The sequence below is a fragment of the Crinia signifera genome, chromosome 6 (genome assembly GCF_055691185.1).
Source record: "Crinia signifera chromosome 6, ASM5569118v1, whole genome shotgun sequence".
Taxonomy (NCBI): Eukaryota; Metazoa; Chordata; class Amphibia; order Anura; family Myobatrachidae; genus Crinia; species Crinia signifera.
Genome location: NC_139222.1, coordinates 195,437,211 through 195,457,016, shown reverse-complemented (window position 1 = coordinate 195,457,016; position 19,806 = coordinate 195,437,211). Strand labels below are relative to the sequence as shown.

The following is a 19,806-nucleotide window of genomic DNA, read 5'->3' as shown; positions in this document are numbered from 1 at the left end:
TTGGTTTAAATTCATTAAGCGCTGCTCACATGCCTTGTGCATGATTGTTTGTGCATCCTTTTCTCCAGGTGGGGATTGACTACCCCCCCATTCCTGAGCAGCTACTTACCTTGGAATCACAGCTACTGCCATAGCGCCTGATTTCTTTCCCTTGTGGAAACACTCTCCTGTTAAGTCACACTAATGCTGGGTACTCTTTATGATCACTTGACTGATCGGGTTTCAAGCTTCCGATCAGCGTGGCCTGTGGGATTGTGAGATGGTACATAAATGCAATCTCCCGATCCTGACCATTGCATCAGCTTTGTAAGCCGTTTACTGGCAAATGCTCCTTCAATGGCACTGCCTACACACTTATACAACCATCGTCCTGATCAGCCATAAATTGTATAGGTGTGTACTCAGCTTTTAGGGGTATAGTTACTAAAGATTAGATTTTCAAAGCATCAGACTCTTGCTGGCTGGAAATAGAAGGGCATAAACAGTACACGCAATATCAAGCATGTATTGATATTTCAAATTCAGCGCTGCAGTGAGTCCACAGTTTTTAAAATTGTAAATTTTGTGAATAAACCAAATGTACTCAATGGCTTTGTAACAATGTTGCTGAGGAGACTAGCAGGATTCACAGCACAGGCCTGTTGCCAACCCTGGTAATTGGTGGTGGAGGAGGAGCAGTTGTATGATGATCACAGTCCTCTTTTTTCCTGCTGTGTTCTGTAATGTTAGGAACCGTCTTACAATAAGCATAATTACTATGGAATTTCACATGGGTTTGTGGTAATTGTAGATCTCTTATTTACAGAAATGAAGGTGGACAGTGCATATGGAAGCGAGTCTGTAAAAGAATCTGCAGGATCTGAACCTCAAAAACCATTTCTACCAGAAACTACAAGGATGTCTCCAACACAAGAACTAGCCCAAAGGACCAAATCTCCTAGTGGGCAATAGTGGCCTTTTCGTAAGAGACTGAAATACAGGATATCATCTGGATTCATCAGATAACATAATAGATGCGTGACATTTAGCTCTTCGGATGAACTATGGATTTGTTTTCTTCAAAAATGCATTTGATTCAGACTGAACAGTGGAGTAAGTCACAAGCAATATGGCAGAGTAACCTTTGTGCCCATGTTATATATATATATATATATATATATATATATATATATATATATATATATATATATATATATATATATATATATATATATATATATATCTATATATATATATATCTATATATCGGTTTGATGGGGTCTTAGAACTGCAAGAAATGATGATTGGAGGATTCTCAAGGACTTTAACACAAATCCAACATATTCATTAGATTAACCAAAAATAATAACAGACAAGTCAAGATTTTCTTCCCCCTGATTTTCTTTCCCATCTTGGCAACACTGGTGCGTTAATCAGACACTTATGTACAGTTAAATAAAATATTTTACTGAATGGACTAATAGTAAAATATCATTGGAACACTTCAGGTATTAACAGGCCGGACTTCTCTTGCCCTATAATATGTCACATTCATCGTCTGTACTTATGTTTACTCTTCTGTTCTTATTTAAAAAGCCTTTATTTTTACTATGAATAAAATGTTTCACATTTTACATACAGTGTTTTACATTCAATGTTCCGTCAATGCATAATATTCATAAAGGGAAAGGAGTTGAGTACCGGAGGGGAGTAGAACTTGTAGAAGTCACAAGAGTCGTTCCAAAAAAAGAGGCACATTTGTATTTTTCTGTACTCACAGGAGTCAAATAAATTGTGCTCTTGGGGATCCTGTTCCTTCAAATAAAGATTGCGATTCCATTCTCTATGCCATGATGATACCCTCCAAACAGACAGCCCTGTCCTTCATAACATAACCACCAACGGTACCTAGGTCCATGCCTATCAGCACACTCGTCTCTTGTCAGCATTTCAATCATATTATTGCCTGTATGTTGTTCTAGTGTTACATATTATAAAACAGAAGATATCACAGTCCAGCAGGAGATGAATGTTGCATTCATTAGAGCTGCTCAAACCTCTGTTAAACAGACTTAGGCTGCTATTGTCCCTGGACAGAAATAGCGTTTGTTTCCGACATTATTCTGTTCTAACTGGCTGAATATGTTCTGGCAGTTGGAAAGTCCCGTCATCACCAAAAATGGGCGCCGATAGTTGGAAACAGCCGCGGATTCGACAATCCAGCATCCGTTTCCAACAATACAGATTCGCCTCCACCTGTTCGAAGTGAGTCCCAGCCGGGATTGAATACCCCTCTAAAGTCAACAGAAAATCACAATAACTAGCGCTTGATAGGGTCTCAAAAACAACCTCTTAATGTTAATAGTATACATTTCCTTAAGCGTTTTATAAACGGGGAAATGCTTGATCACCCCTTGGCAAAGACAAAAAACATACAGAAAATATAAAGCCGCGCAAATACATATATACATACACATATAAATAATTTATTACTATAACATATGTCCCTGGCCAGTGAAATAAATATGAACAAACATACAGACATAAAATAAATTAAAAAAAGGGGAAATTTAGAAAGATATATCATTTAGTTATATAAAAAAAATTGTATATTAAAAAAAGCCTCTATTAGCTGGACAGCCCTTAATAGGAAAACCTATTTGCTCAACAGGTCCTGGATTATGTGGCTGTTCTTTATAGGGAAGTGGCTTAAGCTCCACTTAGTTAGTATAGGAAAGAGGTCTGGCCAGACTTTAAGCTGAATCTCCAAAAAGGTACCTTTATCATGGTCCAGCTTGTTTCTTGCACAGCCTGTAAAGTTAGAAACTGATTGGCAGGTACTTTATCTCTTTCAGCGGCTGGATAGCGATCACCCTAAATCTATTGTGATCATATCTAGTTGCCAGTTCTTTTTTTTTACTTAAGGAGTAGTTGTAAACCGTACCTTGCTGTGAGAAGTGATTGGAAACGATGTTGTTCGCCACCATACCACATAAAGCTCTAGATAGGCATAAAAGGAAATAAACACAGAAACACATCCATGTGAAAAGTAATTTTAATTTAATACATGTATGGAAAATAAAACTTAACACAGATCTTTTATGCAGAAAACAGTTTGGCATTTCTCGGGTGCATGACTTGAAATGAACCAGAATTACAGAAGGGAAATAGGAAACAATTTATTAAGCATTTTCAGAATTAGAGATGCATAAAATATTACCTTGAAGCAAAACCGAAAGAAGCCCGTGGCCTATGTCTACAAATATAAGCCAGATTCTGACATGGTGGCAATAAGTCACTGCGTTGCTTAAAGGTTAGAGGAAAAAGTACAAAGGTGTGTGACCCCTAGGTGCGGCAGGACAGGTCTACATTGTCTCGGAGTACAAAAAGGAGAGGAAAGATCATGCTCATTAATTGCTCACAAAATGCAAAGTACTCAGCTTAAGTTTAGAAAAAAATGAAATAACTTAAAAAATAATGCAGCGATGTGTTACAATATACACGGAGAGGCGTTTTCTTATCTGCTTTGTATCAGAATGCCCCATCCTTACTTGTGTGATTGCATTGCGAAAAAACATGCAGAAATCACGGAGGCTTCTTGCATCGGCAATGCGTCACCCATAAAACGGACTGAGATTCCGACCAAGTTTGAAGGAAGAATTATCTGGTAAAAAAAGGACATTTTCTGGCTCAGGTTATGCTATTATTTATAAAATATATAATGTCTCACAAAGGCCAATCTCAAGAGTCCACCATAACATGAATGCGGCATTAGGAATGACTATAATTGAGCACCAGTTCTCAAACTGTTGTAATATGCAAATAATGTGGCAGAAGAACATAAACATGTAATAGAAAAATCATAGCTTATACAGTAACGTATGTGGCAAGCCTTGATATATAGGTGGTTTGTGGGATGCTCTATCCTTGTATCTAGTACCACCACCAGGTACAGTCCATACATCGGCTCTGCCTGTTACACCTGCTCTGGGGAGAGAGATCTATAAAGACTCCATAAGACAGTTATACTGTATTTCCCGCTTTCGAAAATATAGTTCCTTTCTGTATGCACCTATATTTAATACATAATCATATGCAATAATGAATTTAGAATAATTTATTTTATAGACCTCTTCTGAAGCCATTTAGTTCGCTTCTGTGAATTCATTAATATAATTATCTTAAAAACATAATCGCTTTACTGAAGCAGTAACCTGGAAAATTGAACTGTGGATCACGTATCTGTCTTCTCTTTATATAAATGCTGAATATTGCAGAGTGAGCTGCTGTTGCTTGGCAACCTGAGAGGGTTTCTGGGTCCAGCTCTACCATGAGCTCCTCCTCCATTGTTGATCATGTGACAATCCATTATAAATACTTTTACAGTTGTCTATAAATCAAGCAAATTATTGTTACTACAATATAAGTACGAAGAGGAAGATATATCCAATCTTTACGTGGAGAAGCTGCACATAGCAAACCGCTTCTGACTAGCACAACATGTAAAAATGGAGTTAGAAGCAGTTTGGTTGCTATAGGCAACATCTCCATTTTCTCTCTCTATCAAGGATTCGATAAATCTCACACTACGATATTAACTGTATGTACAATATAACAAACTATAATAACATTAGTTGGGCATGTTAGTTTTACAAGAAAACATATACTACAAAAACAACATAAAATGAACAACTGTAGGAATGTCCGAGCAATATGGTAACCCTTTATTGTTATGCAACCAATAGGACAGTGATGGCTAACCTAGAGCTGTTATTTAACTACACATCCCAGCATGCCCTGCATCAGTTTTAGCATGGCCACATAGTAAAACTAATACAGGGCATGCTGGGATGTGTAGTTCAACAACCGCTGGAGTGTCAAGGTTAGCCATCACTGCAATAGGATAATACCAAACACAATGCTATGTGACCTTCATCACAACAAAAGATGGACAGACCATTAGAGGTTATAATGCAGTAACTTTTCAAGTAGGGATGTGCAGATCCAGATTTACCTGAATCTCAAAACAGGATCTTATTGGCTATCAACTGTCACATGTTTTGGCTCCAAAACACGTGACTGCCTGATAGCCAATAAGATCCCATTTTGAGATCCGGGTAAATCCGGATCTGCACATCCCTACTTTACTATAAAAACGTTATAATGACCATTTTTTCATTTTTATTTAATACAGGCCTGATTTAGTTAATGCTCACAAAGGATTTGCCATTAGTAAATAGACTTTTTATCCAAAAATACAAATTAATACATTTTTATCTCATGAAGTTGTAAGTATCATTTTTCAACAGATCTACACGGCAAAAGAGCAATGTAGCCTTTGGCCTATCTTTACACTGGGTATATTTTAGTGTACTGTCTGCCCAATACTATTTGTACATATATGCCTGTGAACAGGGGGCAGAAGTCCCCATAAATTCAGCCCTTGAAGTGCTATACTAACTGTAACACAATGTATCTAAAGCAAACTTAGAAACAGTGCTTTTAACACAGGACAGTAGACCAATAAAATTGTTCTAAATAAAGGATAGGAAATGATTTGTGAAGTGGGTGATCACATTGTTCTATTGGATACACAGGAAAATATTTCAATTTCAAAAAGCTATTTACCAGTGTTAATCCTCTTCCCTTCCCCAACCACACTACACATTATACTCTACGTACTGTATATTAATAAAGTAATTACAGTCATTTGTCATTCTTTATGTCACATTCTCACAGTCATAAAACACTTTTTTGCCTATATTTGAGGGTTTTTAAAAAATGTATTTTACAGACCACATCGTATCACATACTAGATATTAATTATATATTTTGTAAACCACTCAAAAAAATACACATTATCTTAAAGATCAACCATGAAGCGATTATGTGGGTTTTTGCGTAATGCTGGTGGCAAACTTTGACTGGGATGCACCATTCATACATCCCAAATATCCTATTATTCCATCTTACTTTACTCAATGCCATCACCAGTACACTAGTTGATGAGGGCATTCATCTTCCCTGTATAACCTTCCCTGTGCATGGGCCTAATCTGCTATGTGTATAACTAATATGCTGAAGACTGTCATCTGACCACCCTGGTTAAACCCACAAACTTCCTTTACCATAGAAGCAGGCAGAGAGACATTTTGTGTACCTGTTGCCTCACAGTTTAAGCAGGTGACATTTTGTTAGCATAAACAAATATTGAGTCTATGGATTCACTACAGATTAGAGACACCACTGAGGTATGAAAGAGAGATAGATCATTGGACCCAAGTGGAAGGTGGACAAAATGTGGACGTTGGGTAACAGTGATGCAATATTTCTGCCACTGCACATGCCTAAGAGCCCCACTGAACATATGCAGTGATTGATTAGTGACAACGGATGCAGTAAGGATCTATTTACAAAGTGACAGGTAGTGGGAAAGTAACAGATGGTGGCCACAACTACACAGGAGTTTTGCCACTGTGTCCTTGTCAGCCACTGCGAATTAGTTCAATGTTGGAACCCGAAGCCTTTGGTGAGACAACATACGGTTGCTCAGAAGTTCAATGGCCCAATCGATGTTCGTCTTTTTCATGTAAGCAGCAGATCTCAGATGCAGGTAGGTCATTAGCATCTGAAATCGCATGCTCCTTTGAACCAAGCCCATCGTCCTTAGTAATGATTATTCGGCAACAATATGGCTGCTTTTTCTGTACATAGGCAACAGATAGTTCCAATAAAACTCCACCTTCATTACTGCTATACTGATATAGCACTTTGGCATCGTCAACAAAATCTTATTTGACTCATAATACTCGATACTGGTTTGAGATACATCGGTTTCTGGTTAGAACCTGATCACAGCTTAAATTCTTTACAAATTTCACATTAGCCTCAGAATAATCTTAAAACTATGAGGCTCAGAAGTGAGCCTAAGACATAGGACTACTGTCATAACAAGTGACCACTTGGTTTAGTCCAACAGTAAGAACGTGTGCCTAAAATAGTAATATAACCATTCCCTGCCATGGGAATAATTTGTCATCTTTTAGAAAAATGCATATGTAAAATGTTTTTTTTTTTCCCCTTCAAATAGCTGTGTAATATAAATGAAACTTAAGGAAATAAATTCTGGTACCCATACTGTAGTGTTCACAAGATCAGCACTGGCCACAGTTTGACACATCCCTAACAGCGACAGTAAGCCCTCCCAGATATCTCACGGTGGTTGTCCGATGCTGGAAGCTCATTTAGTCACAGATATTACAGTACATAATAAAAGTAATAGGAATTGCACTGTTTCAAAATCAATTGGGTACATTTTGGAAATAATAGACCTGACCGCCAAATAGATTTTCAGCCAATTCAGAGTACCACACCAAATCCATTTGCTGGTATCCAGGGTATACATAGCAGCCACAACCAACACAGGTAATCAGGCAGCAGCTCAACTACTAATCTTGATTTTGGCTTTCTCAAATGACTTTACTGGGAACCATGGAATAAGGCAGCACATGCTGGTTTTAAAAGCACAGTAACTATTGAATCATAAGATGTACATTCCAACCTTGCTACATAGCATTATATAAGTGTCATGGGACCTATGCAATATATGTAGTGTTTGTGTTCATGAAATGACTGTTACTACTCAAGAGTGTTATGGAAAATTAAATCCATCAGATCTCGAGGAAACTTGGAGGATCTACAAAGGGCCTGATTCAGGTTTATTTGGAAAGCAAAGAGCACAAACATGGAAAAATCCATGTTGCACTGCAGGTGGGGATGATGAACAGAGTAATGTCGATTTGGTTGGGTTATACTTTGTTTCTCTGTAAAGTAAATACCGGCTGCTTTATTTTTACACTGCAATTTAGATTTCGGTTTAAAAACCCCACCCAAATCAAAGGGGTGTATTTACTAAAGCTACTAAAGAGGTGATCTTGCCCTAAGCAACCAATCAGATATAATCTATAATTTCTATATTGTATCCTAGAAAATTTATAGACAGAATCTGATTGGTTGCTTTCCATTTTTAGAAACCTTAGTAAATCTACCCCTAAATATCTCTACACCGACAGTACAACATGGTTTTGCCCATTTGCATGCTTTTTGCTGTGATAAAAAAAAGCTGAATCAGGTCCAATATTTCTGGTAAAGAAAGGCTTACAATTTTCAGTACTATTAAAGTGCTACTTATTACTACAAATAGCCGATTCTCCCAAGCTGTTCCTATGCCTAATCCCAGGATTTATGTGATTTTGCCCATTCATTTTATAATTAAAAAAAATGCAACTTATGTTTTTTCTTCCATAAATCTCTTGTGCATACTTTAATTTATATATCCTGCAAGTTTTGCTGAAATCAGACTTATAGGGAATATGAAAATATATATATTTGAAACATGAGACCATCGGGGATCCTAATAAACCTGTATAGACCTGGGGTCCCAATTAGCAATGAAGCCGGACTTTAGAACTTACGTACGCCTACAGAGTAGCCACAGGCAATCCACAAATCTCCAACATTTACAGAACCAGCTTCCAATGTCAACTGCAATTTGGAACACCTGAAGACTGGAGGCTGCGAATGTCTAGACCCGAGGGACTTTATCACTTTCTGCCTGATGTGTACAGGTAGCCCTTAGTTACAACTCTAATGCTACTTCAAACAATACAGAACAAATCCACTGAGAAACTACTGTACTTATACAAATATAGCAGTACAGGATCATACAATAAGACTAAAGTGGCTGATCACACAATAGTGCCAAACAAAACAATCATATCTAGTATTTTAAGAAAAAACTACATTCTATCTCGGTACAGGGACACTTGCCAACAATATAAAACACCATTTCATATTAGACCAACTTATGTAGGTTAAATTGTCTATTAAACTATGTCCTCATGGTGCGGTTTTGGTATTAGCGCAAGATTATTAGGGGTCATTTTATTTGTGAATTACATTTGTGAAATTGTCATTCTTAATTACTTCCTTGTATAACGGGCTTACCTCTGTATAGTGCCCAATAACAATATACCTCTACATGTCCTCTAGATGCCCAAGTCACTAACAGCTAAACAACATAAACATAAAGCATTTACCCAGAAGAACAATAAGATGTAAAAGTTTTAAATAATTATCGTAATTTCATTTCATTTATCGATTTCGTTTATCTATCCTTTATTAGATATTGCGCCCTTTACAGCTGACTATGGGAATATTTGCTGCAGACAAAATAAGACAAAAAAGGTTTCTAGTTAATCTAATAAATTACAAAGCTCGGTTGAAAATCAACTTTCCTAATTGGAATTGCACTGCAGACCAGCTTCTAATGAATGGCATCACAAAATAAATGGCCTGACTTGCCTGGGGACTCCGCTTCCAATATATCGCTACCATTAATGAACCGTTTGCAGATCACCACATTCAATTATTTACTTTGATATCTGCATAGATGTATTGGTCGAGGCCTTCTGGAGAGAATTAATGGAGCTTGCAAATAATAAAAGACCATCTAAAATGCCATACAATAAAAAAATATATCTAATAATATGGGGAAGTGGCATCTACCAAGGAAACAGCCATGGCTTCCACACAGGTCTGGGTTGTGTGGGCAGATGACACCCTCTAGGATTGTAACAATCTGTACATTGAGAAGCTTTGGTTATCGAGGTTCTGGTAAGCTCAGCCAAATAACGCCCTTTTCTATAGTCAGTGAGTCTAGTATCCTTCACAACCAAATATATAGAAGGACCTGGTGTCTACTAAATGACACACACACTTGGGTACGATCTTATCTGTCTCCAGATCTACTTCAGGTGTTCCAACAACAGCAATAAGAAGGCCTTTGATGTATCGACAGATGCTGGCAATTGGTATTACATATGTATTTACATGCTATCGAATGCTACTTACAAAAGTTGTGTGATCAAATTGTTTGTTGAATTTGACACTAAACAAACAAAAATCTTATGTGGTTTCTTCTGCTACTGATCAGCAATCAGATGGGTATGTAATTACTAGCATTGGCCAGATAGGTCGATGACTAGGGAAATGAAGGTACAGTATAGAGCAATACTAGCATTAAAGGTTAAATGTTTGGCTTCAGTGTGTGGAAAGCTAATGTAAACCAAGTGGCATTCTAGCCCAATAACAAACTGGTTTAGATTGTAAATATGGCTTAAATGCTTGGCATATCATTTCAACTGCATTTTATCATACATGTTTACGTTGTCCCAATTTCCCAGCTGTATTTCTATTTCCCCTTGTAACAAAGTCACTCCCAAAAGCTGTGTTTTTTTTTGCTGGTATTCTTTAGGTGCTAGACATCCACAGTTGTCTGGCCAGGTCCAATGTCTGATGAGAAAGTAGTCACTGACGTTTCTGACGCATGCAGTTAATGTTGCGTTGTTGTTGCCTTTTGTTTTTACATTAAGTGTAAACTTCCCTTAAGAATTGTAATGAAAATCGACATTCAATTTTGTTTCTTTTTTTTCCAGGTTTTTTTTTTCTAGCATGAAAGAAAACAATTCCCAGACCTCAAAAGGAGCATTAATACTACAAAATATCAGCATGACAATCAAATTCAGTAAAGTAGTAAAAGTGCAAAAATATGTCACAAAAAGGGAGGAGTCCAGTTAAGTAATGGCACCATTCTGCAATGAAGAAGCCATTTTGCCCTCAGAAAATCCAAGTTCCATTTTTTGTTGCTGCTTCGTTCCACCCTGCTTGCTCCTCTCAATCGCTTCAGTAGCTGAAACATATACAAAACGAGAGTAGAAATTCTGTACATTGCCCTTGTGTGTTTAGAACAGGAGGCTTTCATCTCTTCATTGTCCCCATAAAAAAGGATTGGATTGTAGCAAAGGTTATGTGCTGTATGTGTTTCCATAATGAAGTCCACTTGGATATGCAAGGAAACTTTTATTAGAATTTCTTTTTGGTAGTTTCCCAATAACAAAATTTAAAAATATGGTCCCGCTGGATTTGAATGGCTTACATATACAGTACAAGAAAAGGTTTAACATCTTTATCCTGACATACAGATACGGACTTCACTCACATGCGGGCCTCTTCTCTGGCACAATCCATGTTGTATCCTACACACACCTTGTGTGTACAGCGATTGTGCAGCTGGTATTCCATCATCGGAATCTCACTGCTGGTTTCAAAAGCCCTTTAAAGGTCTGAGCTCATCAAAGCATTTATCAGCAAAAAGTATTAAATCATGCAATACTTATTGGTACCAGCTTGCAACCCAACACACCAGTTACAGAGGAAAGAGGTGTCTCAAATTCTTCTTTCACTAAGATTTTTTTCCTGGCCTCCTACTCATGATTTTTGCCTGTTGCTGCTGTGCGTTGCTCTGCAGCTGCCTCTCGTGGACACGTGGCACTTTGCTTTGGTGGCTGCGACGGGTGGATCCAGATTTAGAGATGGACTAGAGCGTGATTTTTTAAGTCCGTCCTCGTCATTTTCAGCAGAGTCAAACAAACTTGTTTCAAAAGCTTCCAAATCCTCTGTACCTGCTGTCAGTTTGGCTCTTAAGAGCATGGCGTACATGCCATAGCGGGATTTCTGTAATAGGGAAGAAGAACACATAACATGTATTACATGTGGTTAGTGTATCTCTATTAGCATAACCACTCATACAGCCCTGCTGATGCTCAAACCTTCCTTATTCCATTCGCTAAAGGGAACCCCTAGTCCACAGTATGGTATGGTCAATACAGTATGAAAAGTTTATTTAACAATACTTTGGATGTATCTTCGTTATATTTGTTGGGCCAACAAGCAACCACTAGGATGCAACAACCGCCCATTTTGTGTCATCTCTTCGGGGGTAGCCTATTCCAAACAGGGTAATTCTATACCCAAGATGGCTGCCTCACAAGATACCTTAGGAGTGTGGAATACACAAACCCTGGAAGTTACGATGAAAAATGCCTACACCAATCCTGCATTATGCTTACTGTGAGTTCTAGATTATCTTGTTTACTGTATGTCTCTGTGTCTTGTCTATTGCTGTATTACTTAAAACTTTTGTACTACTGTATATACATTGTTTTTGATGTCTGTAAATGGCCTGGAGTCCTACTGGAGAATGAGTGCTTTATAAATACAATTATTATTATGATTATTTACATATCCTACTTAGGTTAAAACACCTTTTAACAGTAAAGAATACTTTTCTATGCTTTCAATTTTGCTTTCTATAAATGAACCCTTACATTTTCCTCATTAAATGAGGGTTGTCAAGCTTTCTAAAGAGCACAAGTGCCTATATCAACCAATCAGCTTCTACCCATCCTATAAGTACATTCAATAATGTAATTAGATAGAAGCTGATTGGTTGATAGAGCAACTTCTCCTCCTGTCTTCTTTAATGTCTCCATTAGATTAAAGAATGTCTGAGTTACTGTAGCTTTCATTTAGGAGTTTGAAAACAATAATTTATTATTTTAAGAGTTAAGTTCCCAGGCAGTTCCAGTGCTGCCACTAATTCCAACAAAGATAAAACAAATCATTGTTGTTTAATACAATAGATCAACACTATATACCCACAAAGTGTATGACATGAACAGTCCCATCGGTCAAAGTGAAAAATATGATAATTGGTCATAGCACTTACTCTATATACCCACGTCTGTTGAACTATGTGATGGTGGTGCAGATCAGGGACATAATTATCGCAGTGCCTTGTGAAAGGAAATGTCTGTCATGATCTGCAAGTGCCCACTGCAAAGTATTATAGCAGAACTAGCATCCCACGAGCTCTGGCGCCTCTCTCATGCAAGCCCCCTTTTATACATGACTACTCTCCTGGAATGGCAAGAATGCTCAGAAAAATCGTATGGCGTTTCTGGCCCCCTGGAATAGTGGGGAAGTCTCCGGGCCAGCTAAGACAATTCCTGCACCCCATCACAGATACACACAACCCTCCTGCTGCCGAGGAGACCGATGATGGGAATTGCATCATTGTGGCCCTGGTCCCTGTCTATCAATGTCCCTGTTATGAGCCTATTCAGCATTACCTCCCTCCGCCATGTCCCCAGTATGCCACACCATACCGAGCTAGCTGCCACCTCCCAAAGTGGCAACCAGAATATCGGCAAGCTTGCCTCTTTTGCTCCAGGCCACTGCTGCTGCCAGACAGACAAGCCCAAGGTAACAGGAGTAGCCCAACCGGATGCAAATATCTTTCTGTTAACTGCAGCCCCAGTCATCTACTCTACCCCTGTTGGCTCTCCCACTGTGTGTACTCTTGACCCAGCTCCAAACCCCACTTCTCCTGTAAGAGGAGCAGGCTTGCATAGTGCATATCGCAAGCGCCACCCTATGCTCCCAGTAGCAGTTACCTGCTTTCCAGCAGATACACTCTCTGCCGCCAGTCTACTGACCCCTGGTTTGCAGCCATGGACACCACTGCCCCCACTGTCACTCTTCGTCCACAGCTATCACACTTGGCCTGGAGCCAACTATCTGAACTCTGCTTTATGGACTGCCACTATCACTCTTGGTCGCAAATTAGTCCTTCGCCCCCCTTATCTACTGCATACCTGACCCATGGACATCTTAACTGCCAATCCCTGCTACAGGAGCCTCCACGCTGACTCCTGGACCCCACTCTCCATCAGTAACCTCTGGCCTCTCCCATAGTAAAGCTACTGTCCAATTTTCAAGATCCTATTTCTCATGGTTCCAGAGATTTTGTGATGAATGCATGTATATTTATTTTATATACTCTTTTTGTTAGTTAAATGATTACTTTTGTAATGAAGATTACTATAGAACTCAATAAAAAAAAAATACAAAACAAGCCTCAGTCTATGCCGTTAAGTGGTGTGAATCACTTAATTGGCTTGACCTGAATTTGTCTCTTGCTCGGCTTAACTCTAGGCTATTTGAGAAATGATGCAATCATTCCCAATATGCTTCTACAGAAATCGTTATAAAAGCAAATGATCTGACTGATCAATGTCCAGCCCAAACATCTGCACCTAGAAACATGAAATAAAAGTATAGTTCCAGCTGCTCGGGGAGTGCTGGGCATGCATGCAAAATTATGAAAATAGGGGTGGTGGTGCTTAGCCACACCCCTCCATATGATGCCCTGCCCCCTCTCCTACTATCACACCCCCTTTTTTTTTAGGCACAGTTACACCTTCAAAGTGGTGAAAGTTGGGAGAGATGGTATAATGTGTTCTTACTTATACCTCAACATCCCTTAGACACAATGAGATATTTGGGTTTGACTTACAAAGGTTTCACACAAAAATAAATAACAAAGATTTTTCAATTTGGATTTTGTCCAAATCAACCCCCAAAAAAGGACAAATCTAGATTTGAAGGTGAATTGTAGAATATTTTGTGTTTGTTGAGCATAATAAAAGCAGTGGCATTGTGTTTGAGAGCAGGTACTGTATGTACTTTATGTCCAAGGTTTCTGTCCTATGACTTTAAAACCCCTAGAAAAATAGCACTGATGAGCCTTCTCCAAGGCTAAAACAGATAACACCTGCATGACTGTGATAAAAGCCTGTCAGCCTGGACAGGAAGTCTCCCAGTTGCCTGGGGATAGACACCATTACTACCTGAAGTGAGTACGGTGTTCGGTACTTGTGTATTATCACGGCGCCCCCGATTTCCATCGCAGGGCATTGTACAACCACAAAATCGCATTGCATAGCATGCCATATGATCGCATGCGATGTGATGAGACGCGATTATACCCGATTTTTTATTGTACAGGCACTCAGATGCTTGATTCCTATGTTAAATGCCCCCCCAGACCCGATTTTACATTGTACAACCACCCTGATGGGTAATGACTATGTTCAAATGCCCCCCCATTGTTAACGCCACTCCAACACGTGGCGAGGGAAGTATTATGCGTCCCCTCGCGGGGCTCGCCACTCTTCGGGCTCGTTGGCTCACTGCGCTCGCCACAGCCACCAACTCCTGGGGGCAGAGTGACATACCTAGTATGTTAGCCAATAGGCGCCGCGGAGAGAGGGTGACTGGGATGGCTGCCATAAATGCCAGGGCGAATTATGTGTTCTTTGCCAGGGGGGGGGGGGGGGGGGGAGGTACTGCATATGCTTGTTGTCAGGGGGAAGCTGTACATGCTCATTAACCAGGGGGATCCTTTCAAACAGAGCGCCAGCACTGTCATAATCTGCACTTCCGGGTAGGGCTGAGGGAAACAATTAGGGAAGCCAATCCCGGGGCATTTTTTCAATCCCGGGATTCGGGATTGAAAAATGCTCAATCCCGGGATTCCCAGGATCCCGGGATTGGCTTTCCTAATAAAAAAACGCCCTGGCCGCCCCGCATTTACTTACATTTGCAGGGGCGGCCAGCGGCCGGGTTGATGGGTGGGAGCCGGGATGCCGGGTGGGCAGCTTCATCTGGCCGGCGGCAGGTTGGGAGCCGGGATACCGGATGGGCAGCTTCCTACTTCGGGAGCCGGGTTGCTGGGTCGGCTGGCTGGCTAGGTGGGTGGGCGGCGACTTCATAATGCGGAGTTGCTTGCTTGCTGGATGGGCTGGCTAGGTGGACGGGCGGCTTCATCTCTGCCTGCCTGCCTGCGCAGCGTGACCTCTCGTCACGCTGAGAGGTCACGCTGCGCAGGGTTGCTCTGCCGGGTATGGGAGTATCCGGGCAGCGGCTGAGCGAGTGCTCAGCCGCTGCCCGGCATTAGACTGCACATGCGCAGTCTAATCCCGAAAATCCCGGGATTGGAAACTCCAATCCCGGGATTGAAATCCCGGCGTTTTGGGGGCCAAATCCCGGGATCCCGCTGATCCCGATCCCGGGATTGGCCACCCTAGAAAGAATGTATTTTTTACTTACTCAGTATTAATCCCTCCCTCTCATGCACCTGAGTGGTATTGCTAAACTAATTGAGCATCTACCACTATCCATATGTAACTTCTCTAGTAACAGAAAGGTGTACATATGTTTTATAAAGCACCTTCAATTCATTCTATTTTTAAAAATATTTTAATTTATCTTAATTTAATGTAATCTTGATATTACCATGGTCCTGTACTCCATAGGCATACAATGAACTAAGCATCTAAAGTAAGTTGAAGGAAATGGAAACAGTACATATCGAAAGTCTACCCAGGTGAATCTCCTAAGACAATTGTAAATATTTTTGTCACTCTTCTATTCTTTAGAATTCCCATTTCTGTTACTCTTCTATTCAACATTGCTTCTTATAGAAGATGAAAACTTAAAAATAAAAATCTGACTTCATCAGATATACCTCAAATTCTAGGTAGTCTTCCTTTTGCTTAAATTCATCCACTTTTACTTTCACCTTCTTATCCGGAGGAGATGTGCGGTGTTCTACTAAGCTCGACGACATGCTCTTGAATTTAGATTCATGTGTTTTCACCTGTTCTTCCTAAATATCAAAATACATTGTTATTTATTGTTATTTTTTTTTAAGATTGGTTGGCAACATTTTCATCATCATACATCAAGATACTTAAATTCTCCCTTTCAACCGTTTCAATAAAAATGAGTATTCTTTTTTGTAAAAATGATAAAGTATAATCATCTTCTACCCTTACTTCAGTGCTGCATATATAGCTCAAGACTGTAATTGGGTGCTTTGCGCAATATAAATAAAGTATAATAATAACAGAGTGCATAAATGAATAATCAAAATAGTTACTTACAGTTGAATACAATAGACCAGGCATTCCAAACCATGGTCCTCAAGACACACCAACAGTGCAGGTTTTAGTGATATCCAGGCTTGAGCACATTTGACTTAATTAGTACTGGGGTTATTTTGATTTATCCATCTGTACTGAAGCCTGGATATCACTAAAACCGGCATTGTTGGCGTGCCTTGAGGACCGTGGTTGGGAAAGCCTGCAATAGAGGACAAGTACAGGGTACATACACATTGACAACAAAAAAGACTGAAAAGTCCCAAGGCGCTACCAGTCCTTGCAGCCGGAATTCCAAAGCGAGGACCACTTAGCACTCCTCCTGTACGTATCTTCCAAAACAAATGGGAACTCCTGGCGCTAGACTTGTATATTCAAACTCCCGATAATTCTCTCATGCAAATATGGAGACAAGGAAACGTGTGTAAATAATGGATGAGGTACAACTAGATAGGGGGTGAGTGGGCCCAAAAAATGAAGTCGTACCACGACTCACACTTTGCGAGTGGTTACAAGTATGTAACGGTTTCTTTAAGGTCCACCAACGTGTGAGACAAAGGGTATTACCAAGGACAGGTGAAATCAAAGGTGCATACCGTACTCAACTGTATAAACAGGAGTTGGAAACATATAAAGGTTTCTTTTAATCCTAAGAATCACATTAACACGTGACAATGAAGGTACTTCGTACCATACTCACGAATAAGTACTGGTACCATAAACACATAAAGGTATCTTGTGGTGGGACTGGTGGGTGGCAAATCTCCACTTGATAGGTCCCCACGTAGCAACAGATGTACCCAAAAATGAAGGGATACCAGTCTCAGTAACAAGATGATTTATTTAAAAAAAACTGTAAAACGTGACCCATTGGCCAAGGGCACGATACAGATTAAAAAGTGCAAATAAAGCAAAATGGACATAAAAAAGCATAAGAACTCACTTGACATCCAACATGTTTCGGCGGGCTCTGCCGCCTTTTTCAAGGATAATCAGTGAGTGAAGCATACAGAGTTCTTATAGCAAGATGGAGGAACCGTTTCCGGGTCATAGTGCATTTCCCTAGAGTGGTGTAGATAACACTCATAGGGTCTAATAAATAGCCTAATTCTACCCATCGCTAGATGAAGTGATGAAGTATAATAATATAAAACATAAAGTGACAGCGTTAAAGAAGTAGACAAGGGAATAACCTGTACTCGGGCGATGGTATCCGGTTATTGGAACGCATCCCCGGAAGTGTTGAGACGCATATCCGGTTGGTGCGCCGGGTAATGCGTACGTGCATACGTAGCATAGAATATTAGTTCCCCTTATGTGAGGCGTGAAATCCGGATGCGCACAGGGGGAAATATATGTGAAAATGCCGGATGAGGCACGTGACTTGGTGGAACGCAGGCAGTGACGTCTGCGCTCCACAGTATAGGAAGTGGGGTAACTCCTATATTGTGCAATAGGCGAACTAATGATGTATACGTTCTCCTAAAAGTGCAAAAGACTATGCTGGACGATAAAGTGCAGTAGTGCATGTGAAAACATATGTAGAGTGACCAGATGCGACACGTGACTACCTGGAACGCAAACAGTGACGTCTGCGTTCCAAAATATAGGAAGTGGGATAACATATGTATGGTGTAATGGGCAAACTGATAATATATGAGTTCCCATCAAACTGCACTAAATAATAAAGTGCAGTAGTCCATATATTATAAACATGAAAAGGTTCCTCCATTTACAATATATATAACGACAAAATGAATTCATATAACAAAACATACAAAAATAATGTATATAAATTAACATGAATAAAAAAGTAGCAACATCAAAAAAACTATTTTCACTTAAAATGACGGTGTACACAAAATTCATATAAATAGGAAAGGGAGCTGGAACATCATAAAAACCATTTTAACTCGAATTCATGATTAAGGCCAGACGGGGAGAGAGTGGACAGATTAAATATCCACCTCATCTCCGTCTGTGCCAGTCTAACATCTCTGTTATGGTTTCTCCAGTCACCCTTAACTGCCTCTAACCCCCAAAAACCTGTGATAAATTTCACAGAACTATCATGAGTTTCTGCGAAATGTAGGGAGAAAGGGTGGTCCTTAAAGCCTTTTTTAATGTTACGAACATGTTCGGCTAATCGAACCTTTAGATTTCTTTTGGTTTTGCCGATGTACAGCTTATCACATGCACATCGGATCGCGTAAATAACGTAATTCGTGTTGCATGTGATAAACTGTTTGGGCTTCACAGTGATGTTATTAAGTTTTATCTCTGTGAATTTCCTAACAGTGGAGGGGTGGGATTTACACATAGAGCAATCTCCACATCTGTGGAACCCGTTGTTTCGTGTAGACATAGTACCTTTTTCCATAAATGCGCTCCTGACTAATTGATCTTTTAAGCTAGTAGCTCTTCTATAGATAAATTTGGGGTTCTGCGGCAAAATGCTAGTGAGGGCCGGATCTTCAAGTAACACTCTCCAATTTCTCTTGATGATATGCTCAATGGATTTATGGTAAGCATTGTACTGAGTGCTGAAGGCTATAGTGTATTCGTTAGTGTTGGTAGTAGAGGTAGGTTTATTCTTAAGCAGATCTGCTCTAGGAAGCAATCTAGTCTCCTCCAGAGCTCCCTCAACAAGAGTGATGTTATACCCTTTATTAATGAATTTGTTTCTCATTAAAGCGGCACTTTCTTCAAAGTCGGTAACATTAGAGCAGTTCCGTTTCAAGCGTACAAATTGCCCTTTGGGAATATTGGAAATCCATTTCTTGTGGTGATTGCTCGAAGGGTTGATGTATGAATTCGAGTCTGAGGGTTTATAATAAACAGAGGTTTCAATCTTATTATCTTTTATATAAATCCTGAGATCGAGAAAGTTTACCTCATTTTTACTGATGTTAAAAGTAAGGTGAATATTAAATGGATTTGTATTAAGGTAATCGCAGAACTTTTTAAGTTCTGCCTCCGGACCTCTCCATATAAACAAAACATCATCTATATATCTCCACCACTGGACCAGATTTGCCTCCCAGTCATGACCATGCCATACCATCAGGTTTTCCCATCTGGCCATGAACATGTTGGCATAACTGGGGGCAAATCTGGTCCCCATGGCTGTACCAACCTCCTG

The 19,806-nt window shown here is 39.7% G+C and overlaps 2 protein-coding genes across 7 annotated transcripts in view; one reads left to right on the top strand and one right to left on the bottom strand.

The window, feature by feature from the left end:
* NFKB2 (nuclear factor kappa B subunit 2) overlaps nucleotides 1-1,613 on the top strand; it is a 65,982-nt gene extending 64,369 nt beyond the window's left edge. For both annotated transcript variants that reach the window (XM_083148522.1, XM_083148523.1), the window contains exon 23: nucleotides 806-1,613. In XM_083148522.1, the coding sequence (XP_083004648.1) occupies nucleotides 806-951 (146 nt within the window). In that variant the 3' untranslated portion in view covers nucleotides 952-1,613. The remainder of the gene's footprint in view (nucleotides 1-805) is intronic.
* Nucleotides 1,614-3,018: 1,405 nt separating this feature from the next.
* PSD (pleckstrin and Sec7 domain containing) overlaps nucleotides 3,019-19,806 on the bottom strand; it is a 325,459-nt gene continuing 308,671 nt past the window's right edge. For all 5 annotated transcript variants that reach the window (XM_083148518.1, XM_083148517.1, XM_083148521.1 and 2 more), the window contains 2 exons: nucleotides 16,250-16,390; nucleotides 3,019-11,553 (listed from right to left, as the gene is read on the bottom strand). In XM_083148518.1, the coding sequence (XP_083004644.1) occupies nucleotides 11,308-11,553; nucleotides 16,250-16,390 (387 nt within the window). In that variant the 3' untranslated portion in view covers nucleotides 3,019-11,307. The remainder of the gene's footprint in view (nucleotides 11,554-16,249; nucleotides 16,391-19,806) is intronic.